Source organism: Pan troglodytes, chromosome 10, assembly GCF_028858775.2.
Source record: "Pan troglodytes isolate AG18354 chromosome 10, NHGRI_mPanTro3-v2.0_pri, whole genome shotgun sequence".
Lineage (NCBI taxonomy): Eukaryota > Metazoa > Chordata > Mammalia > Primates > Hominidae > Pan > Pan troglodytes.
In genome coordinates, this window is record NC_072408.2 from 101,105,463 (window position 1) to 101,126,460 (window position 20,998).

Genomic DNA, 20,998 nt, shown 5'->3' on the forward strand with positions numbered 1-20,998 from the left:
CTGTTACTTCAATTACATCCCATTGTTCATTAAATCCTGATGTTTGCACTTCAGCAATCTTGTTTTTAATACTCCTACCATTTGTGGAGAAACAGTGAAGTTAATTAACAATTCTTGAGCTTTTTATTTTTCTCTCTACCATAGTGCAAATCATTTCCATTATGACTTGCAATAGTACTGAAACCATTACTAACTTCATAGTTAGTGTTCTGAGCTTCCTGATCAAAGAGTGAAACCACTTTTTACAATCATTTTAGGTAAGTCATTCCCTCGTTGATGGCAAGTCATGGAAAATGAAAAATTAACATGTAATGGGTGCTTTAAATGACTTTCCTCTTCATACACTTTCTTCTCATGCCTGTAATCTTGGAATTAGAAAATAATTTAGTTATCTAAATATAAAAGAATTTACTTTTTTTCTTTATAGCTCAAATGTGACTCTATTATGTTATTGTTAGGATCATTATTTATATTTGTACCCCTCAGAGAATGGTAAATTTTATCACAAGTCATGGCGGAGATAGAAAGCATTTTCCAGATTTGTCTTGTTGCTGTTGTCAAAGTTAGCATTCCATTTGAAGGTACTGTTATCTAGAGCAGGGACCAGCAAACAACAGCCTGTGGGCCAAATGTGGCCCCTCTGCCTATTTTTATAAAGTTTTATTGGAACACCTGTTCATTTCCTTATTGTCTATAGCTGCTTTCCTGCTACAGTGCAGAGTGGAGTAGTTGTCACAGAGATCATATGGGTTTTAAGTCTTAAATACTTTCTGGCCCTTTGCAGAAAGTTTGTTGGCCTTTAATCTAGAGCTTGACATAGTAGAGAATAGGAACCAGAATCCTCCCTCCCACAAACACACAAACAGGTTGGCCTCTTTCCTCCCCTTCTGGGACACAGCAATGGAAATGCCTTGCCACTATTTACAAGTCTGAAACTCATGGGGCTCTTTGCCAACACACAACACCCACCCCCACCCCCAACCCTGCACCCGCAAATACCGTGAATACTAAAATCAGTATCTTGGGCTAAATCAGACAGCTCTTCATACTTGATTCTAGGATGGACAAAACATTAGCAAATGCTAGCAAGTATAGAAAAATTGGTGAGAGAAACCTAAATTTGAGAAAATTATCTCCAATACTTTTTTTTTTTTAATGGAAAAAGGCTCTCGTTACCCTGTCCTCCAACCCTTACTCTTCCGTTAGAGTAGCAGATCCCTTGATCCAGGAAGCTGTGATTTATGGATCTTTGTGGGGAAAGGAAAAGGGGAGCAGAGTGAAGAGGGGAGGCTGGATGGGCAAGCGCAGCTCAAAGGGGAACATCAGGCAGAATGTCCCAGGACTGCTGACTCTGGCTTGGAAAGAAGCTTAGATCAGAAGTTTCCCTCAGACTTGCACTTCTAACTGGCCTCATGCTGCTTCTACGGAACTTCTGAAACTGAATTTTCTTTCTTGTTTCCTCTCTCTTTAATTCAGGTTGGTATAAGAACTAGGCTTTTCTCTTGACTTTCATTCGGCCCTGAAATAAAATTAGAAATATATTTTATAGGTTTTATTTAATGAAAGCAATTATTGCTCCAAGGCCTTTTATGATAAAGTTGCCAGTTTGTAATAAATTATCTTACAGTTACTTTCTAGGCATTATAAGGTATTACAGAAAGGAGGCAGCAACGTTCCTGCTTTTATTAGCCAAGAATATGGTTGAGGAGACAGTGAGGTAGCCAGATCATCTTCCCATGTGGGAAAAGACCTGTTCCCCTGCCCTCGATTCATCCTGCCAGCCCCCTGCAGCCTTATCCTCTCTGCCTCCTCAATACCCAAAACCACCAAATCATGTGACGGGACGATGGGTAAAACCGGTAGTGAAAGGGGAATGCAGTTACATGTTCCCAGGCCGTGTGCAGAAGAGGTGGGGTTTGGAGTCTGATAGTCTTGGGTTTGAATCTGGGCTCAGCCACTTTACTCTGGGCAAGTCTCTCAACCTCTCGAAACCTGTTTCCTCTTCTGTAAACAGGCAATGACCAAAACCTGCCCTCGCATATTTGTGGTGAGGTCAGAAAATAATACATGTACTGCGTCTAGCCATCTTGCCTGGCATGAAGTAGGTGCTCATTCTTTTTTGATTCAGTTTTCCTTGTCTGAGGTGTGCTTTTCTCTTGTCTCCTGTAAGCTTCGCTAAGCAGAAAGTGTCCCGTCAGTATTCTTTTTGGTTGGTTATTTATTGATGATGTGGGATGTGGGGGAGTTGATTAGCTGATTCCATCATCATGAAAAGCATTTCTTGGGTGCCTGTGTGCTTATGTTCTTGTTAAAAATGTTACATACGACCCCTGTGATGGGATGTTTACAACCTGTGGCAGACAGTATCCCATTGGGCAGATGTGAACAGGAGGCGACCGTGATAACCTGTGAGAGGCTGATGGCTGACATGCTACAAAGGGGCCAGGCCCTTCCAGCCTGGCCCTCTTCCTGGGCCTTCTGGACCATACATTTTCCAATAGCCTTTTCTTTCTCATAACCCTCCTTGGTAATAGGCATCATTCCCAAATCAATCAGGATGCAGTTCAGCTGTACAGAACAGAGACCCAAGATGTCTGTGGCTTCAGCAACAGAGAAGCTGAGTTCTCTCCCTGGTGGCATTCTGGGTGGGCAGTGCAGGGCTGGTAGAGCAGCTGCTCCTCTCTTGTCCTCATATTCTAAGTGTCTGCTCACCCCAGCCTCATTCCCCATCCCAGCCAGCAGGATGTAAGCAGGGCTGTAGAAAGGAGGGCAGATGGTCACCAGCCATCTTTTAAGGAAGTGCCACATAACATATCTACTTAATGTCATTGGCCAGGACTTAGTCATAACCAGAACATGTCCTGACTCTGAGCTGCGAAGCCAAGAGGCCAGCTCTGGGTCACCATCTCCCAGTGCCTCCTGGCCCTGCCATCCTAGTCACAAGATGGCTGTCACCGCTCCAAGCACTACTCTCCCTTTTGTTCGGATAGAAGACTTCCCACTGGGCATGGTGGCTCACACCTGTAATCCCAGCACTTTGGAGGCCAAGGTGGGAGGATCATTTGAGCCCACTGAATCTGGAGCATACTGGCCACACCTGGCAGAAGCAGAGGCTGGGAAATGTCACCTTTATTCTGGGTGAACAGAAGCTCTGTAAAAATGTCCTTGGGTGGCACCTGAGGCACAGGGTGCTCCAGATTCAGTGGGTTCTGTGGGGTTCAATATCAAGCTGGGGTGAGGAGGTCAAGCCTCCTCTACCAGATCGCCTATGTCCAGCCTGTCTCCTGGGAGGGCATTGATTGAGGCCTTCAAGCAGAGGGGAACTGCCCTTGGGAGGCTCATCACCTTGGCTGGCCTCTTTGCTTCGCAGCTCAGAGTCAGGACACGTCCTAGTTACGACTCCCACCGGCTCCATGATTTTGGACATGCTTCTAAATCTCTCTGGTCTCGGTTTCCTCATCTATTAAATGAGGCTAATAATGGCACCTGCTTCATAGAGCAGTTGTGAGGATTGAATGAACCTATGATTGCATTCTCAGTACATGGTAAGCACTCAATAAGTGCTGGTCCTTATTATTACAAATATAGAACCATATTCTTTTCTTTACCATATTTTTTTCCTATGGATAGTACAGGGACTCTCTTTCAGGTGGCAGGAGGTGGTTTTGGAAGGCAGGCCTGGGCTACAAGTCTTCCACCCCTACTTCCACCCAAAGAAGGTGGGATTTTTTTCTGTAGACTTCCCGACCTGATAGCCTGAGTGAGTGATTGAAGCTTCCTGCTCACCGGTCTAATTAGAGACTGGAAGCCAAGTGTCTCCATGGTCCAGGGGCCTCCCTCATGAACTGCAGCTCTTTGCAGACCCAATTCAAATGCTGCCTCCTCCATGCAGCCTTCCTTGATTTCTCTGTTTGAAAACCCCCTGCCGACCTAAAAGAGGTATCTCTCTAAATCCCTAAAATGCTCCATCTATACCTCCCACATTCTACCTGGCATTAGAATGTGTTGTATATGCCCCACAGTTCTTCTACTAGTCTGCTAGTACTTCCCAAGCAGGATGAGTACAGGTTCTGATTTGTATCACCTGCAGTGCCCTGCACACAATAGGTGCAAAGTAAATGGTCATCAATAGACGAATCTACCTCAGCATCCACAAAATGAGCTCTGGCAGTTTGGCACATGCAGCTATAAGTAAGAGAAGATTCAACTAAGGATGCCTGAAATAGTAAGAGCATGACTTGCCTCTTAGAGCAGAAAGTCTGGAGGGAAGGAGCTCCAAGCTGGTCCCTACACTCCGTGGTGTCAGAGCTCTGGGTCACCATCTCCCAGTACCTCCTGGCCCTGCCATCCTAGTCACAAGATGGCTGCCACTGCTCCAAGCGCTACTCCCCCTTTTGTTTGGATAGAAGACTTCCGACAGGGTGTGGTGGCTCACACCTGTAATCCCAGCACTTTGGGAGGCCAAGGTGGGAGGATCACTTGAGCTCAGGAGTTCAAGACTAGCCTGGGCAACACAGCAAGACCCTGTCTCTAAAAAAAAAAAAAAAAAAAAAATTTAGCCAAGCATGGCAGTGTGCACCTGTAGTCTCTGCTACGTGGGAGGCTGAGGTGGGAGGATTGCCTGAGCCTGGGAGGTCGAGGCTGCAGTAAGCCATGATCACATCACTGCATTTCAGCCTGGGCAACACAGTGAGACCCTGTCTATTAAAAAAGAAAGAAAGAAAACCCTTGCTTTTATGTGTTGGCCAGAGCTGGGTTACATGACCAGTCCCTGGTGAAAGAGAAGGGAGTTGCTGCTGATCATGCCTCCCAACCCAGGCTGGACCCACTGCTGTGCAGACCTGGCCTTTGTTAGCAGAGGAGGGATGGCTGCTGGTTGGACGACAAACCAGATCTGCCACCGCAGCTTACTGACACTTTCCTGCCAAGGAAATAGGAAGAGGCAGGGCAGTCCCTCTAAACAGAGGGCAGATTTCTGGGGAAGGGACCAGTGTACATTTCACAGCTCTTTAGCCTTTCATGGGTATTTTCTGGGTATTATGCCATCCCATCGATTTGGACCATGCTTACTTTACAAAACATTCTTGTACTTCGAAAGGCAGGATCACCGAGTGTTTTAAGAACACGGAGCTTGAGTACCCGGTTCTACCATCTTCTTGCTGGCTGATCTTGTGCCATTTATTTAACCTCTCTGTGCCTCAGTTTCTCATCTGCCACAAGGGGATGAGTAAAAGAATCTACCTCACAGGGTTGTTTCTGAGATTTACATATACAAATACACACACGTCATTTAAAACAATGTCTGGCACCTATAAAGCACTCCTTAATTTGCTATTATTATGTGTCATTATTTAGTGATCCTGTCACTCCTTTGAGATAGGAACAGTGAGGATTTTAAGGCTCAGCAAAGTTAGACGACTTCCCTACATTCCCTCAGCTGGTGAGCAGCAGAGAATGGGAGGGTCCAGGTGGCCCGGTGCTGGGCCTGGAACTCAGGGCCCTGACCCCCACTGTCCTCCCTACTCAGAATCCTCTGTGGACACTTGCTGAGGGTGATAGTCACTGATGGGTGACTGTTGTCCCACAGATGATGCTTTTGTCTCTGAAATTTATCATGAATTATCTGAGAACAAGGACTATGTCATAACATCTCTCTGACATCCCAGCCCTAATACTAAATAGGGCAGGAGAACATGCTGGTTAAATGGGCTTTGGTGGGAGTGTGGGAGCCGGAGAGATGGCGCTTCCATCGAGGTGTCTCCCCCGATGGGGTACAGTGGCTGAGGGCAGATGCTGTGATGTCACGCTGTCTGACATGGCACAGGCATCTGCTCCCCATCACAGAGCAGAGGCCCGCGTGCACTTTCCCAGCCTGGGGGTGGAGGTGTTAAGAGGCTGACCCCAAGGGCCTTAACTGTACTTATGCCTTAAGAAACTGCTGTTTGAGCACTAAGTGTTAGCAGCATGAAAAATGAACACATATCAATTTATGTCTGAATTTACTCTCAGAATTCCCTGTGGACTCTGTAAAATGCCATTTTACCTCTTTTCCACCCATCCAGCTGTGGAGGCAGTGGCAGATTTACATTATTTTACATCCAGTTAAGGGTGTTTTTTCTTTTGGTTATGTTTTTAAAAAGAACATTTATTGCCCATAAAAAAGTGTTTTTGTTAAAGACAATAGTGCCTTTAGGTAGTAATAGAATGCTGTTTCACAAATATTTATAAAACTATTAAACAAGCTGAGATTGCTGAAGCTCCAATTAAAAGGTGCCTCCCATTCATCTTTCCCTTTAGAAACTAAAGTAGCTTAACTGCAATTACCCGCCACCATGAGAAGATCACCTTGCAGAGAAATAAGGCAAGACCCCAACAAGATCGTAGGTGGTGGGACCAGCATTGACCCCTTCACACCCACCCCTCCCACTGGTGTGGGGAATTTAGCTTAGGACATTGCTTAAAGCCTGGGCTAAGCCAGGGTTTCTGGAGGGTCAGGAGGGCTCCTGGGCTATAGGTGGAACCAGAAGGAGGGAGGGAGGGCGGGTGGTAAAGCGGGGATGGCATAGCCGAGGGGTTTGTGGCACCAATTGTGCAGTTAGGCAAATCTGGCTTCAATTCCTGGTTCTGCCACTGGTGAGCTGTTCCTGGAGCGAGTTTCTCAGCCCCTCCATGCCTCAGTTCCCTCACTCTACAACAGGGATGGGAATAATAATCCAGGAAACATTTCTAGAAAAGGGAGGTGAGGAGAGGGCTCGGGTGTGAGGCTTCACATGTTGGTTCCTTCTAGACACTCTGCCCACCAGCTCCCTGCCTTCTCTCCTGTCTGGTATTTTTTGTTTCTTGTTTGTGAGCAGACAGGCCTTTGAACCCCTTCCTAGTCGGTGGCTGGCCCATAACACAAAGGTTCTCTGAGAGCAGGCAAGGGAGTGACTCTGTTGTAGGAGGGAAACTCGTACAGGCCAGACGGAGATCACCGGCTTACCTCAGAGTTCAGATTCCACTGATTCAGAGTTTTAATCATTTGGTTGAGACCAGAACAAAATTTACTCTTGCGTAATTATCAACAGGATTATAAGGGCAAGATTTAGTGGTGTTTGTCTCAGCTCTTTATAAACACCATAAACTGGGTGGCTTATAAATAATGGAAACTTATTTCTCACAGTTCTGGAGGATGAGAAGTCCAAGATCAAGAGTTGGTGTCCTGTGAGAGCCCCCTTTCTCATGATGGCGCCTTCCTGCTGGGTCCTCACATGGTGGAAAGGGCAGGGCAGCTGAGGCCTCTTTTATAAGGGCACTAATCCCATTTATGAGGACTCTGCCCTCATGATCTAATCCCCTCCAAAGGCCCCACCTCCAAGTACCATCACCTTGGGGGTTAGGATTTCAATACCTGGAGTTAGGGGGACATCAATATTCAGATCATAGCAGCATTAAAGACAAGATACACCCCTGAGAACCTCCTGAAATTTCAGAAGCCCCACATCCACGTCAGTGGTCCATAAGTCACGGGCTCACATGCCAGATGCTGTTCCAAGAACTGTGCGGTTACTGTTGTTATGCCCTCTTTGCAGATGAGAAAGCGACATACACAGAGGTTACACAGCTGGTTAGGGATGGGCTCAGAGGTCACCAGCTGGCTTGCGGTGGACTGGGATGAAAGCCAGGAGTCTACTGGCTTCCACTGGGTTCATTGCTGGCAGCCTCCTCCTTATTCAGATACTGAGCATGGAGTGGGCGTCCTAGCTGTTCAATGTGGGCTGAATCTGTTTGCAAATGAATGGATACTAATACCAACAATAGTAATTGTACAGGTTTTATTACCGATATTATCATCAAGCCTTTCCCAGCAGCCTGGCCCTGTGCTAAGCCCTTGAATGCATGATCACATTTAATCTCCCTAACAATGCTAAAAGGCCGGTACTGTTATTACACCCATTTTTAAGTTGAGGTAGGCCTGAGGGTTCCCATCTTCCATATGATTTGTGTTTTCATCTCTCCCCTGAGCCCTATGCAAGTCAGACATTGCCTCCTGCAGCCTCTGCATATATACCTGGCTAGTGTCCACAGTACTTGGGGACCTCCTCTTTCGGCTTTGGAGCCCCCCTCCCTCTGTCTCTGTATGGGCGAGCATCTTCCTTCTGTCTTCTCCCTTCCTTCTTGCCTGTTAAACTCTCCGCTCCTTAAAACCAAAAAAACAAAACAAAATTCCCATTACTTAATCATTTTACATTCCCTTGTTAAGCCAGGCTCAAAACATTAAATAATTGTGCATTTCACACCATACCCAAGCCTTTCTGACTTTGTGATTACCAAGGTGCATTAGAATCTAAACTGCTATGTTATGCTATTTGCAAAATACTCTTGGCTCTTCCCTGAATCAATTCCCGTGAGGGTACGTATCAGGTAAAACTTTGTTGTTTTAGATGTATTTGTTCTTAGACAAAGTAAACTTGGAATTGCTTTTCAGTTTGTTTTGAAATATTCCCTAGTTCTGTGTTTTCACACGTGCACAAAGGCCTTACTTCCCCCATTAGTCTGATTCTGAAGTTTTGCTGCACTGGGAGAATGTTCACTGACAAAATGTTAAGTAATGGTGCTGAAATGTAAAGTAATTAATGCAAGAATCATAGTATGGGATGGGGATCTCAGTGCTTTAATGAGGGCTGGGGAAACCATCTGACTGAGGATGTTGAAAGCGGAGGGGTAGATAAATGTTCCTGTAATTAATGCTGCATATTAAAACAGTGACCTCTTTGGGACAGGCACAGTGGCTGACACCTGTAATCCTAGCACTTTGGGAGGCTGAGGTGGGCAGATCACAAGGTCAGGACTTTGAGACCAGCCTGGCCAACATGGTGAAACCCCGTCTCTACTAAAAAAATACAAAAATTAGCCAGGCATGGTGGCATGTGCCTGTAATCCCAGCTACTTGGGAGGCTGAGGCAGGAGAATTGCTTGAACCCAGGAGGTGGAGGTTGCAGTGAGCCAAGATAGCACCATTGCACTCCAGCCTGGGTGACAGAGCAAGACTCCATCTCAGAAAAAAAAGTGACCTCTGGCATGGTCAATATGGGGACCTCGTAACCTTCCCTGTCACCTAGAACTGCACTTCTGGGACTCTGTGGTCCTATTAATAAAAAAGATAATCACCAATCTGCCTCATCTACTGTGGAACCCTTCCAATTCTTTTTTTCTTTTTCTTTTGAGGAGAAATTAGAAATCGCCAAATTACCATTTTTAGACTATTTATGTGTATATGTATATTTTACTCTCAGGTATATTTATTCAATGCTTGCTCTATAATGAGAGTTTTAACTTTCTGTTTTCCTTTCCATTATCCCTGAAAAGAATGGATTATGGAGAAAAGATGAAAGTAGTCTAATGCAATACAGTGTTTGCTAATGTGCTGTCAGAGGTATTAGTGGGACTTGCTAAGGTTTGTGTCTTTTATGAAATGCCTTTCAGATTGCAGTTATCTAATAGACTTGGAAACCTGTTTGTACTCTTGCAGGCATTAAACGTCGTCTTTGAAAAAATCCCGGAAAACGAGAGTGCAGATGTCTGTCGGAATATTTCAGTCAATGTTCTCGACTGTGACACCATTGGCCAAGCCAAAGAAAAGATTTTCCAAGCATTCTTAAGCAAAAATGGCTCTCCTTATGGACTTCAGCTTAATGAAATTGGTCTTGGTAAGGCGGTGCGGGAGCTATGTGGTCCCAGGCCCTGATGAGTGTCCCTCCCTGCCTGCCCTCCCTCCCTGTCCCCTCTCCCTGCCCCCACCAGCTTCCATTCAGTGACACTTACACAGCCAGGTTGTTCCTGGAGGGCATGTCTAGGGGCCAAGAGACTGCTTTGGTCTCTCATGGGCATCCTGATTCTTCGAAGGAAGCATGGTCCTTCAAAGATGGCATCTGTTGTTGTTGTCTTTAAATATTACGTCTGTAAATCAGATTGATGAGATTGCAGACCCTGAGACTGCACGGAATCACCTTGCATCATGAAATACAGAAAGGTGTCAACACAGTGCCCTCCACGTGTGTTGCATTTCATATTGGCATTTGATTTGTTTGTTGTGATACTGAGCGTGTCATTAGTGGGTGGCTCAGACTCTGGGTGTTAACTCCAGCCTGCTAGACAGGTCATCTTTCTCTGCTAATCACATCCTGTATTAAGTATATGCTCCGTCCTCCCCCAGTGTGCAGCAGCATCTGCTATGAATTCATTTTCGGGCTCTACTGGTATACTGCAAAGGAGAGCATATGCGTGAGCAAGCTAACAGGGCCCCACTTCCCTCAAATGTTCATCAACATTTTAAAGTTGAGCTCCGTGCAGTCCTCCCAGGAGACTGTCGTGGGATTTTATAGCAGATAATGGGACAGAAATGAAGAATAAAATCATGGTGGTGACAGACAGTGTAACGAGGTTCACTTCCCCTTGATGTACAGTTATAGGCCTTGACTAAGCAGGCAATTAAAATCCTCCCACTCGGCCCTCCCAGTCCAGCCCCCTGCTAAAAGGCCATTGATAAAGCCTTGAGGCAGGGTCTTGGAAGTTTGAGACCATGCAAATGTGGGGCAACTTGGTGATGTGGCTTTAAAGAAAGCAGGGCTGCTAAGGCACCCCTCTTCTGCTTCCTTCCTTGGGTGACCGTTGAGTCGCTTGAGGACCATTTTAGCTCATTTGGTTAGATACAGGATCAAAGGGGAAGCCCCAACCAGGACACCGTGACCCTGACCCCAGACCCCCAGCTTCCTTGCTCTGAGCATACATCTTGCAAATGTGTGGCTGTCACTACAAAGGACATGGGCATACCCCGCCCGACAGTCTTGGTCCTGCCACTGATGAGCAGGTAGTAGCATCCTTACTCTTTTCCTGAGTTTGGGTGTCCCTTGCCTCCTAAAGTAGGAAGTCAAGGAGCAGAGCAAGCAGGGGGCCTGGGGACACAGCCTATCAGCTGTGTCAGGCTTCTGTGTGCCTGCTGATTTTCCAGACTACCTCCAGAAACCAGCCATCAACTGTACTGAAATCCAACACCAGGCTGGACGTGGTGGCTCACGCCTGTAATCCCAGCACTTTGAGAGGTCAAGGCTGGTGGATCACCTGAAGTCAGGAGTTCGAGACCAGCCTGGCCAACATGGTGAAACCCCGTCTCTACTACAAATACAAAAATTAGCCAGGCATGGTGGTGCACACCTGTGGTCCCGGCTACTTGGGAGGCTGAGGCAGAAGAATCGCTTGAACCCGGGAGGCAGAGGTTGCAGTGAGCCCAGATTGCGCCACTGTACTCCAGCCTGGGCAATGGAGGGAGACCCTGTCTCCAAAAAAAAAACAAAACCAAAAAAAAGAAATCCAACACCAGAAGCAGCTATGCTTGGAGCTCTTACAGCAGAGACTCAAAAACTCAGATGCCCAAAGGGGCAGAAAATACATAAGGGGTGTCAGCCGCCTGGGACTACAGAAAGCAGTGGAGCTTCACTTAATGGGAAGGGACTCGCCATCCAAGGGGACAGTGCCATTTGCTTCAGTGGTTGCCATGTGGACTGCAGATTGTATTACTAGACTGTTCGATTTTTTTTTTTTTTTTTAAGAAATCAGATATCCAGTTTTTTATATGCAACTTAAAAACTTTTAAAAAAATTTTTATAGAGACAGTCTCACTATGTTGCCCAGGCTGGTCTTGAACTCCTAGCCTCAAGTAATCCCCCTGCCTCAGCCTCCCAAAGTATTGGGATTATAGGTCTGAGCTCCTATGTCCAGCCTATGTGCAATCTTTTAATCTTTAAATGTTGGCACTGAGTTGACACTAAAATAATAATTAAACACCATGCAGTTTCCAAAAAAAGAAAAATCACATTTGTGCGCCACATGCTGACCTAGGCATAGGTTAGCAGCCTTGGCCAGAGAGTCTGCACCCTGTGGTGCTGGGACCTTCGCACACTGATGCCTCCCCCTCCACCCCGAACAGGAGCCTACAGAGATGGTTCATATCATGCCTCTCTTTGTGAACATGGGCACACAAGTGTGAGCATATACAAATTTGCTTCTGGAATTTTTGTTGAAGAGCTTAGTCGTCCCTCATAGAATGCATTCTTTTGTCTTCAGTGGCTTTACTTGCAGGCTTATCAGGGAAAAAGTGGTTTGAAACATCAGAGCCCTAAACAAACCAACAAAATAAAACAGAACTCAGAATTCAGGCTACCAGTCTGGCTGATATCTCTACACCTTCAAACAAAGATTTACCACTTTATTCAAGTTTTAGTTATCCATAAATTTGTGAAAGTAAAGTGGTAGCATTTTAAAACTCTCTAAAAAGGAACAAAATGCTCTTTTTCAGAGCTTCAAGTGGGCACACGACAGAAAGAACTTCTGGACATCGACAGTTCCTCTGTGATTCTTGAAGATGGAATCACCAAGCTAAACACCATTGGCCACTATGAGGTAAGAGCAAGACTTGACCCCGTGTCTCCTTCCTCATCCCCAATCCTAGTCCCATGGACATTCTTTTAAAACATCCAGGACTCCCACCCATTTCCTGGAATGACTTGCAGATCGATCGTGTCTGGGGCTGAAGTTTTCTTTCGTTGCTTGTGCAGACAAGCCCATGAAGGGCTCTCACAGTGTACTTGTCACGTATTCCCTTCTCAGAAGGCTATGATTTTCTATCTCCTGAACTCTCTCCACCCTGAGGTTCAGCAGAAAAGAACCTAGGAAAAAAGTCTAGGAAAGCCAGAGAAGAGTTATCCTTTAGCCTTCACTGGGTGACAAGCGTGCTGATGCTAAACAAAGCCCTGGAAGTCCCAAGCCTCGCCTCCCTCCACAACATTCACAGTAGACCTTGTAACCTTTTGTGTAGGTCCTTGCTTCCTGAAGAAGTTCTAAATTTCCTGTTTGTTTGCAATATTGAGCGATACTTCCTTTGGCCTCTTAACCCACATACTGGGTGAGTGCCGAGGGCGGTGAGGGGTGCACGTGACTTCTCAGAGATCTGAGTGCCAGAGAAACCTGCACATAACAAGACAGAGGAGGCAGGGAAGGTTCCTGAACACACTGGGATACTGGGGTTCACTTGTTTAGCAGTATTATCTGAATCTTTGTTGAATATCCACTCTGATAAGAGCTGGGGCTGCATGGGAGAGGAGCAAAGACCAGGTCCCTGCCCTCACAGAGCCTGCAGCCCTGGGGAAGGGGTGCAAAAAAGGACGGAGAGACAAGTAGAGTCAACACCTTGCGTGTAATAGTGCTGTGTGGCTTGGAGAATCCAAGAGGCTTCCTGGAGGAGGTTATGACTGAGCTGAGAGCTAAACAATGAGAATTTAGCCAGACTGGGCTAGGGTGCAGGCACATCCAGCAGGGAAGGGAGAGCATGCGTGTTAGACTAGTCAAAACTTGAGAGGGGCAATGGAGAGGGGGAAGGAGGGCAGTGACAGCTGATTATAGTCAGTGCTTATGAAGTACTTACACCACCCCAGGTACTATTTCCAGCATGTCCCTGTAATGTAACTGCCCAACAGGTTCACCTTCCCCATTGCCTAGACAGAGCTGATTTATCAAGACAGGAATTGAGATAAAGTAATTTGGCTGTACGGGAGACGGGAGTTTTATTATTACTCAAATCAGTCTCCCTGAGCGTTCAGGGATCAGAGTTTTTAAGGACAACTTGGTGGGTTGGGGGAAGCCAGTGAGCCAGGAGTGCTGATTGGTCAGGTCAGAGATGAAATCACAGGGAGTCAAAGCTGTCTTCTTGCACTGAGTCAGTTCCTGGGGTGGGGGGCCACAAGATCAGATGAGCCAGTTTATTGATCTGGGTGGTACCAGCTGATCCATCAAGAGCAGGGTCTGGGCCAGGCGTGGTGGCTCACGCCTGTAATCCCAGCACTTTGGGAGGCTGAGGTGGGTGGATCACCTGAAGTCAGGAGTTCAACACCAGCCTGGCCAACACGGTAAAACGCCGTCTCTAAAAATACAAAAAATTAGCCGGGCATGGTGATGCACATCTGTAATCCCAGCTACTTGGGAGGCTGAGGCAGGAGAATTGCTTGAACCCGGGAGGCGGAGGTTGCAGTGAGCTGAGATGGTGCCATGGCACTCCAGCCTGTGCGACAGAGCAAGACTCCATGTCAGGGGAAAAAAAAAAAAAAAAAAAAAAGCAGGGTCTGCAAAATATCTCAAGCACTGGTCTTAGGTTTTACAATAGTGATTTTATCCCCAGGAGCAATTTGGGGAGAGTCAGAATCTTGTAGCCTCCAGCTGCCTGATTCCTAAACCACAATCCCAATCTTGTGGCTAATTTGTTAGTCCTATGAAGGCAATCTAGTCCCCAGGCAAGAAGGTGGTTTTGGGAAAGGGCTGTTGTTGTCTTTGTTTTAAACTGTAAGTTCCTCCCAAAGTTAGTTCAGTCTACATCCAGAAATGAGCAAGAGCAGCTTGGAGGTTAGAAGCAAGATGGAGTTGGTTAGGTCAGATCTCTTCACTGTCTTCTAACACATCTGCTTCACCGTCTTCCAACAGTGAAAGGCATCTGAAAGGTGTGTTTCAGATGTTTTTCACTGTTCACCTTTCAGATGTCTTTCACCGTTATAGTTTTGCAATGGCGATTTCAGTATTTCGCCCCATTCTATCCTATAGCAGTCCTACGAGATAGGTACTATTATTAACCCCACTTTATAGATGGGTACGATGAGGCTCTGGGAGGTCTGGTAACAGCTAGTCAGTGGCAGGGCCAGATTCGGACCTGGATAGTTGGCTGTAGGGTCTGTGGCTGAACCAGTCCATGCTGTGGCCTCTTACAAGATGTAGGGGTAGGGAGGCAAGCAGGGAAGATGCAGATCACACAGATGGGGGCAGCCTCTTCAGGAGTTCTGAGTCTTATCCCAAGAACAGTGGGAAGCCATGGGAGGTCCTGAAGCAGGGAGGTTAGTATTTCAGAAAATGAGTGGGGCTGTGTGTGAGATGCAGATAGAAGGGGTGCAAACCTGGAAATAGCCCCATTAGAAGCTGTGGATTTCTGGTGAGGATTGGTGCTGTCCAGCAATAATGCAGTGGCTCTGGACAGACACAGAGACACACAAATGGAATCAGATGCTCAGGAGGAGGACACCACAAGTCACGTGGATGGGAGGGATAGTAGGATGAGGGTGGGGTCAAAGATATCAGTTGGGGATGACTGTGCAGATGCCTGGAGGCAGGTGCTTTCCTAGAGATGGAGAAGACAGGAGGAGGAGCAGCTTCCCAGCACACCGGGAGGGTAGGCACCCCCTGTTTTTCATGGCTGTACAGTCCCAGGGTGACAGGTCTGCACCAGGAAGGACCTAGGACTCTGCCAGATTCTCCCCTTGCCCAGGAAGAAGTGAGACTGTTCCCGAGCAGAGCTTCTTAGACAATGGCCAGGGACAGAGAACACCCATCCTTGGGCTTTTTGGCTGAGTGGGTCACCCAGTTTGGAAGTGGTTGCGTTGGGTGATGACTGAGGTGCTGCCCCTGTGGCATTGCTGTAGGGAGTTAGCAGAGAAAGCCGCAGGCTAGCAACTTGCCCCGTGCTCACTCTCCTATAGCTCAGACTTGCCAACCCTGGAATCATCTTGCCAAGAGCAGTCGTTCTTAGCTTTTGGAGTTTGTAAAAATCCCAAGGGAGTTTTCTAAAAGTGTGCATTCTTGGGCTCAGGAATAAGGGGCATCTTTGGCTCTATTTGGAAAAACACGGCCCCAGAGGGAAGGTAATGGCCAGGAGGAGATCGGAGTCAGAGATGCTGCCCTGCTGGGTGGAAGTGCTTATCATGGCATCAGTTCAGGGTTCTAGACCTGCAAGCCAGCACCTCTCCCTGTGTCTGGGTGGCAGGCTTGTCTTGATGAGTTAGGAGGGGACACAGACTCCAAGGCCCTCCTCTGGTGCTGTTGACTGGAGTTCTTATCTTGCTCAGCTGTGCCTCCCCTGCCAGGCTTCTCAGCATCCCTTGGCCACTGTGGGGCGTGGGGTGGGCCGCAGAGGCAGGGGATGGGGCTACCCACTGCCATTAATAGGAGGAGGCAGGGCAAGTCTCTCCAGCAGGGAGAATGAAGAACCACCACAGCTGTCTGCAAGGCAAGGTGAAGGCCTGTCGGGAGAGATAGAACATCAGTCTTCACTGCAGACATCGGCCGTGCTAGACACCTATCTGCTTAAGGATGATAATGAAATTAATCCGGCCTGTAGTCACTTCCCGTCCAAATGATTTATTGGCCTCATACCCCAGTGTTGCTGCATGGTGGTAATAAATGACAAGCCTAGGACATGAAGGCTTAAAGGATTCTCCTTATGTTTAAAAAGCTAAGCCATAAGGCAAATAAACCAGAGAGCCTGAAGGAAACGGGAGGTCATTGGGCTCCATGTTCTCTATGCCTGGACCATCTCAAAAGCCCTGTTTTTTAAAGGCTGCTTGGAGAAAATCATCCCCCACCACCCTCAGCCACCTACATCTATACTTGATTAAGCAGCGCCTCCGCAGACTCAAAATTTGGGAGTAATTTGACAGGGCTGGGCTGAAGTTTGCTTTTACCCTTTTGTTAAAGAAAAAATTTTCTCTTGAGCGCTAGCATTTCCCTCCAAAGAGACAAGATGCTAATTATCACTCTTATTCATTTACTAAAGCACCCTAGTTTGAGTCACTGTATGTGCTTAAAAGCAAAAAAAAAAAAAAAAAATTTCATTTAAAAATAGGGTCTAATTCAGAGTTTTAAGTGAATCAGACTCACCTCCCTCCAATTAGTCCATATTAGTTAGGTTTTAAAGTTAATCTGTAGTGACGGCCAGTTCCTCCTACTATCTAAACAAAGTCCCTGCTGTTGGAGAGCCAGCCTGTTTCTTCTTTCCTTGTCTGTCCTTAGGGCAAACAGAGTGTAGCTGGTCTCCTCTGAATGATTTACTCTCAGCACATTTGAAGAACAGGTTTCTAGAGGGGATTTGAGGGCATGAGAAAAATATAGCATCTCATGGACTAGATGCAGCCCCCAGAGCCCCACATTGCTGGCAGGGCCCTGTCACCTACTGGCTGACACCCTTGGCAACCCCCAGCACCGGGGAATTGCTTTCCATGATGATAACCATGGCAGCCAGTGCCTGGCACTGCTCACATGCATTAGTTCAATTAATGTCCACAAAAACCCTGGGAGGCAGGTGCTTTCCTTACTCCCATTTTCCATCTGATGAACACAGAGGAGGGTGCCTTTCTGTTCCAGTGTCATTCTGTCCTGTGCAGACAAAGGGTTAAGCGTGTCTTTACATATGAAGCCAGAGGAGTCTTTCTCCCCTATAATTAAACCCTCCCGGCGTGCTTCCTTAACTGGATGTCATTCTGTGTGCGTTCACTATGAAGGGGACTGTGCTTTGCTCTGGTGCCAACAGGGTCTGGGGCATGTGCACCTGCATGTTCAGGGAGTGGGGCACGCTCGTCCCCTAGGACTGTGGCAGGGTGGTTTCTCTGGGGTCCAGCCTTCTTCCTCTCACTCGCACCCTGCTGTGACCTTTGGCTGGGCCGAGTTATTGCACCCGCACCCTGCTATGGAGTAGTGGCGAGTGTGCAGGACAGGTGTTGGGCAGGAAATTTTCTCTAAAGATTACACTTCGAGTTCTGAGCTGCAAGGTTTTGAGAGGCAGAAATGTTGTTTAACCGCTTTCATTAACAGATGTGTACTAATGCAGAAGTGGTCACTGCTAACAAATTTGTAATTCAAAAGATATTTAAAGCTCATAGGAATGTCCCAAAGGGTCTGTTAAGTAAGGTCAGCAATGCTTCTGGTCAAGTCCATCATCTGTGACACTAAAAGGGACTGGACAATCGCTAAAGGTCTGTTGCAGTGTGAATGTCTTTAGATATTCATTTAACAAACACGTATAATGCTTCTTGTGTACTGGGTGCTGTTCTAGGGCTTTGACCAACAGCAGCTCTTTCCGTCGTCTTTACCGCTCCACGAGGTGAATACTATCAGCCCCATTCTGAGGCCCAGGGAGGCTAAGAAACTTGGCCAGAGTCACAGAGTTCCTTCACTGATGCCTCAAGGCTTGAAAGCAGACAAAATAAGCACTCTAGAGACTGTGGCTCTGCGCAGGGCCTGAGGGATACCTTCCCCCAGATCCAGGCTTTCAGCCCATGCTCCTAACCTCCGAGGCAGCCTGGCTAGAGAGCTGGGCCTGATTGAGGAGAAATCCTGGTAGTTACATTCTCTGATGTCAAATTCATAAAGGGTAACTTCTCTTAAAATCCCAGGGCGAATCTCGTGTCTGTGAGTTTATCAAAATGCTTCCCTACTTCTACTTTAACCCTCTTTTTGGCCAGCAGTCTGTGAAGATGACAGTTACCTTCATCCAAAGGGGGCCTCTCTCAGGCATCTGGGCTCTGACAACTCCAACCCAACTGGATCACTCTTGAGTCTTAAGTGTTCAGGTCTTCGCAGTTTCCCACACATTCTTGGTGGCCCAACTCCCTCAGGAGGAAGTCAGTCTCAGGGCTATCACTAATAGGCCGCAGAAGGAGCTGGCTAGTGGCCTGGAGGTTAATTTCAAGTAAACAAGAGAGAAGCAGGAGCCCTGTGGCATTTTCTCTGGTTTCCAGCATCCTGTAAGCCCTCCCCTGGATGTCCAGAACCTTCTGTGTGATTTGACCAGCCTGTGGAGGACGTTCTGACGGCCCCTTCCAATGCACTGGTGAACCCCTGTGCTGAAGCAAGGGGTTATCCCTCAAGCCCTGAGAAACAAGATTTTGTTTTCATCAGTTTCCAGCCTTGGGGCATCAGTGAGAAGAGCTGAGGGAGAAGACGATACTGACGGAGGGAGAGCAATATTGGCACGTGGCTGCTGGGACAGCATGTGGAATAGAATTCTGTTTTCACATAATATTGTTTCAGCAGAAAAGGTGATTTCAGGAATGAGAGATTTCAATCAGAGTTTCTGTGTAGTGATTTGATTCCCATGTTTTCAGATTTTTTTCTTTAAATTATCACAATATTCAGAACATATTCATAATTTTTCATAAAATTTATAGCTACAATGCCAGCATTTCTCTTAGGTGGAGCCATATGAAATTGTCAATAGGTGACCATTTTTACCTACAAAAGTGGTAGTTTCATAAGGTTAAACATAAGTTCAACCTTACATTTCTAGAAAATCTCTTTTCATGGAATTCTAAGCTATGCCATAAACATGGTATCTTATAAAGAAATCTTACCTTCACTTGCAAGTGGTTTGGAGGATGTGTAGCTCCTGTTTATTTTAGAAATGACTTGAAGTTGTTGATATGGGTCTTTTTCTCCCTGAGTGATTACAACTTCTCATTCTACTGATGGGAAAGTCTACAGTCATCTCTGCCACTTCTAACGTGGGGTGGCCCCAATTCCCCTCCATTGATGATTGGAGGGGAATCGCTCGTTGTCACATCGAATCCTAGAACCCTGTGAGACTGGAAGGAATTTAATTTGAAATTGCCGTGCGTACCAGTTCTGCTCTGGGCTGGAGAAACAATCCAGCTGCAGATCCATCTAGTGACATTAATCTTTCTTTGATTTAATTTGGTTTTCATCCCTAAAGTAGGGGCCCAGAGGACGCTCCCTGCCTCACAGGACTAGGGGACGATTAATGAGTCACTCTTAGAAGAGCATTTGGAGCTCCTCAGATGGAACAAACGGCATCATCTTTTTAACACTCTGCATTCCAGGGCACTTTTCAAAAAGGCATTTCTGTCCTTACCTCAGCAGCAGCTGACTTGTGCTAAAAAGAAAACGGAAACCTTTCCCCCACAAACATCTGTAAATAAACTATTTTTCTGTCTTTATAATCGTGTTAAAGTGTCACATGGGGGAAATGTTCCAGCTCTAGAGCAGCTGTGAAAGTTAGAAATGCACTCACACATACGCGCTCACACACACACACACACACACAACTCATCCACTAATAAAATGTTTCTACACTTGCTCTTGGGAGATAATTTCAGAGTAAAATTTCCTTGGTACAAGCTGTGTCTATGCTATCTTAATGCCTGAGCACAGCACTAGCAGCGGGCTGTTGCCAGCTCTTGAGGAGACATTTGAACTTTTGGCAGCGCTCCTTATCAGAAGGCCCATCCGCGGTATTTGTGATTATAGAGTAAGGGTGCTCGCTTTTGGCAAAACAAAGCGTCTGACAGTAGTGAAGTATTGGCTCAACACTCAATGGGAGACATTTGGGATTCATTCTTTGACAATTACCCAGAATGAATCATCAGCTTCCTTTTATAAAAAGATATTTATTGGCTTAGAAACAGAGCATATCCAGCTCTTCGTGGGGAGGAATTTTGTAACTATGTTCAAAGCTTCTCATAAACTCGGTGTCTGAGTATTGCTAAGGGGGTGCCTGCACAGAGCATTTACTTTAATTGCATCAAATATGGAGGAGAATTGAAAAATCAGCCAGCAAACAATGAATAGCTCAAGGGGAAAAGGAGAGGATGCTCGGTAATAGGAGCAGAGTCGAAGAGCTCAGTAAGAGTTAAGAATCCCTGCTGGAGTCACTTTGCGGAGGCCTGATGGCCCCAGCCGGCCCCTGCCCAGTGCTGCCCCCACCCCACCACCAAGATATCATGCACACCAGCAGTTGGAGGCCTCTGGCCTAAACTTAGCGGCCGGCTGGACAGCTGTGTTTGAGGACCTCTTGAGGGCTGGCTCTTGCTGTGTGTTCCTCCCTGTGGGTGTAACCTGAAGGAGATTAGGTTTTAATCCTTTGGTGCTTGCTAGGTGGGCTAGTACATTCTGATAACCAATGTGCAGCAGGCCAGAAGAGAAATTCTAGGTTTCCACTCTTTCCAAACTGGGAAGGCAAGGTCCAAATTAATATTAGAATTGAGAATAGCTTTGGAGCTTCAGAATGGAGGGAAAAGTCACTTAGCTGATAAGGTTCAGAAGTGACAGGTCAGTCCTCCAGAAACAGTTCCAGAATGAAGGAGATTTGTGGATCTCTGACCTGCCTCCTTCTTGCCACCCCTTTGTCTTGTAATTT

The 20,998-nt window shown here is 46.6% G+C and overlaps 2 protein-coding genes across 6 annotated transcripts in view; one reads left to right on the forward strand and one right to left on the reverse strand.

The window, feature by feature from the left end:
* PLXNC1 (plexin C1) overlaps positions 1–20,998 on the forward strand; it is a 158,591-nt gene that overhangs the window by 120,841 nt on the left and 16,752 nt on the right. For all 5 annotated transcript variants that reach the window (XM_509270.8, XM_009426007.5, XM_054664607.2 and 2 more), the window contains exons 22-23: positions 9,512–9,689; positions 12,335–12,438. In XM_509270.8, the coding sequence (XP_509270.2) occupies positions 9,512–9,689; positions 12,335–12,438 (282 nt within the window). The remainder of the gene's footprint in view (positions 1–9,511; positions 9,690–12,334; positions 12,439–20,998) is intronic.
* The window catches only part of CEP83 (centrosomal protein 83), a 182,239-nt gene continuing 169,401 nt past the window's right edge, over positions 8,161–20,998 (reverse strand). The window contains exon 17 of the mRNA XM_054664609.2: positions 8,161–8,179. The gene's annotated coding sequence lies outside the window, so the exon portion shown is untranslated. The remainder of the gene's footprint in view (positions 8,180–20,998) is intronic.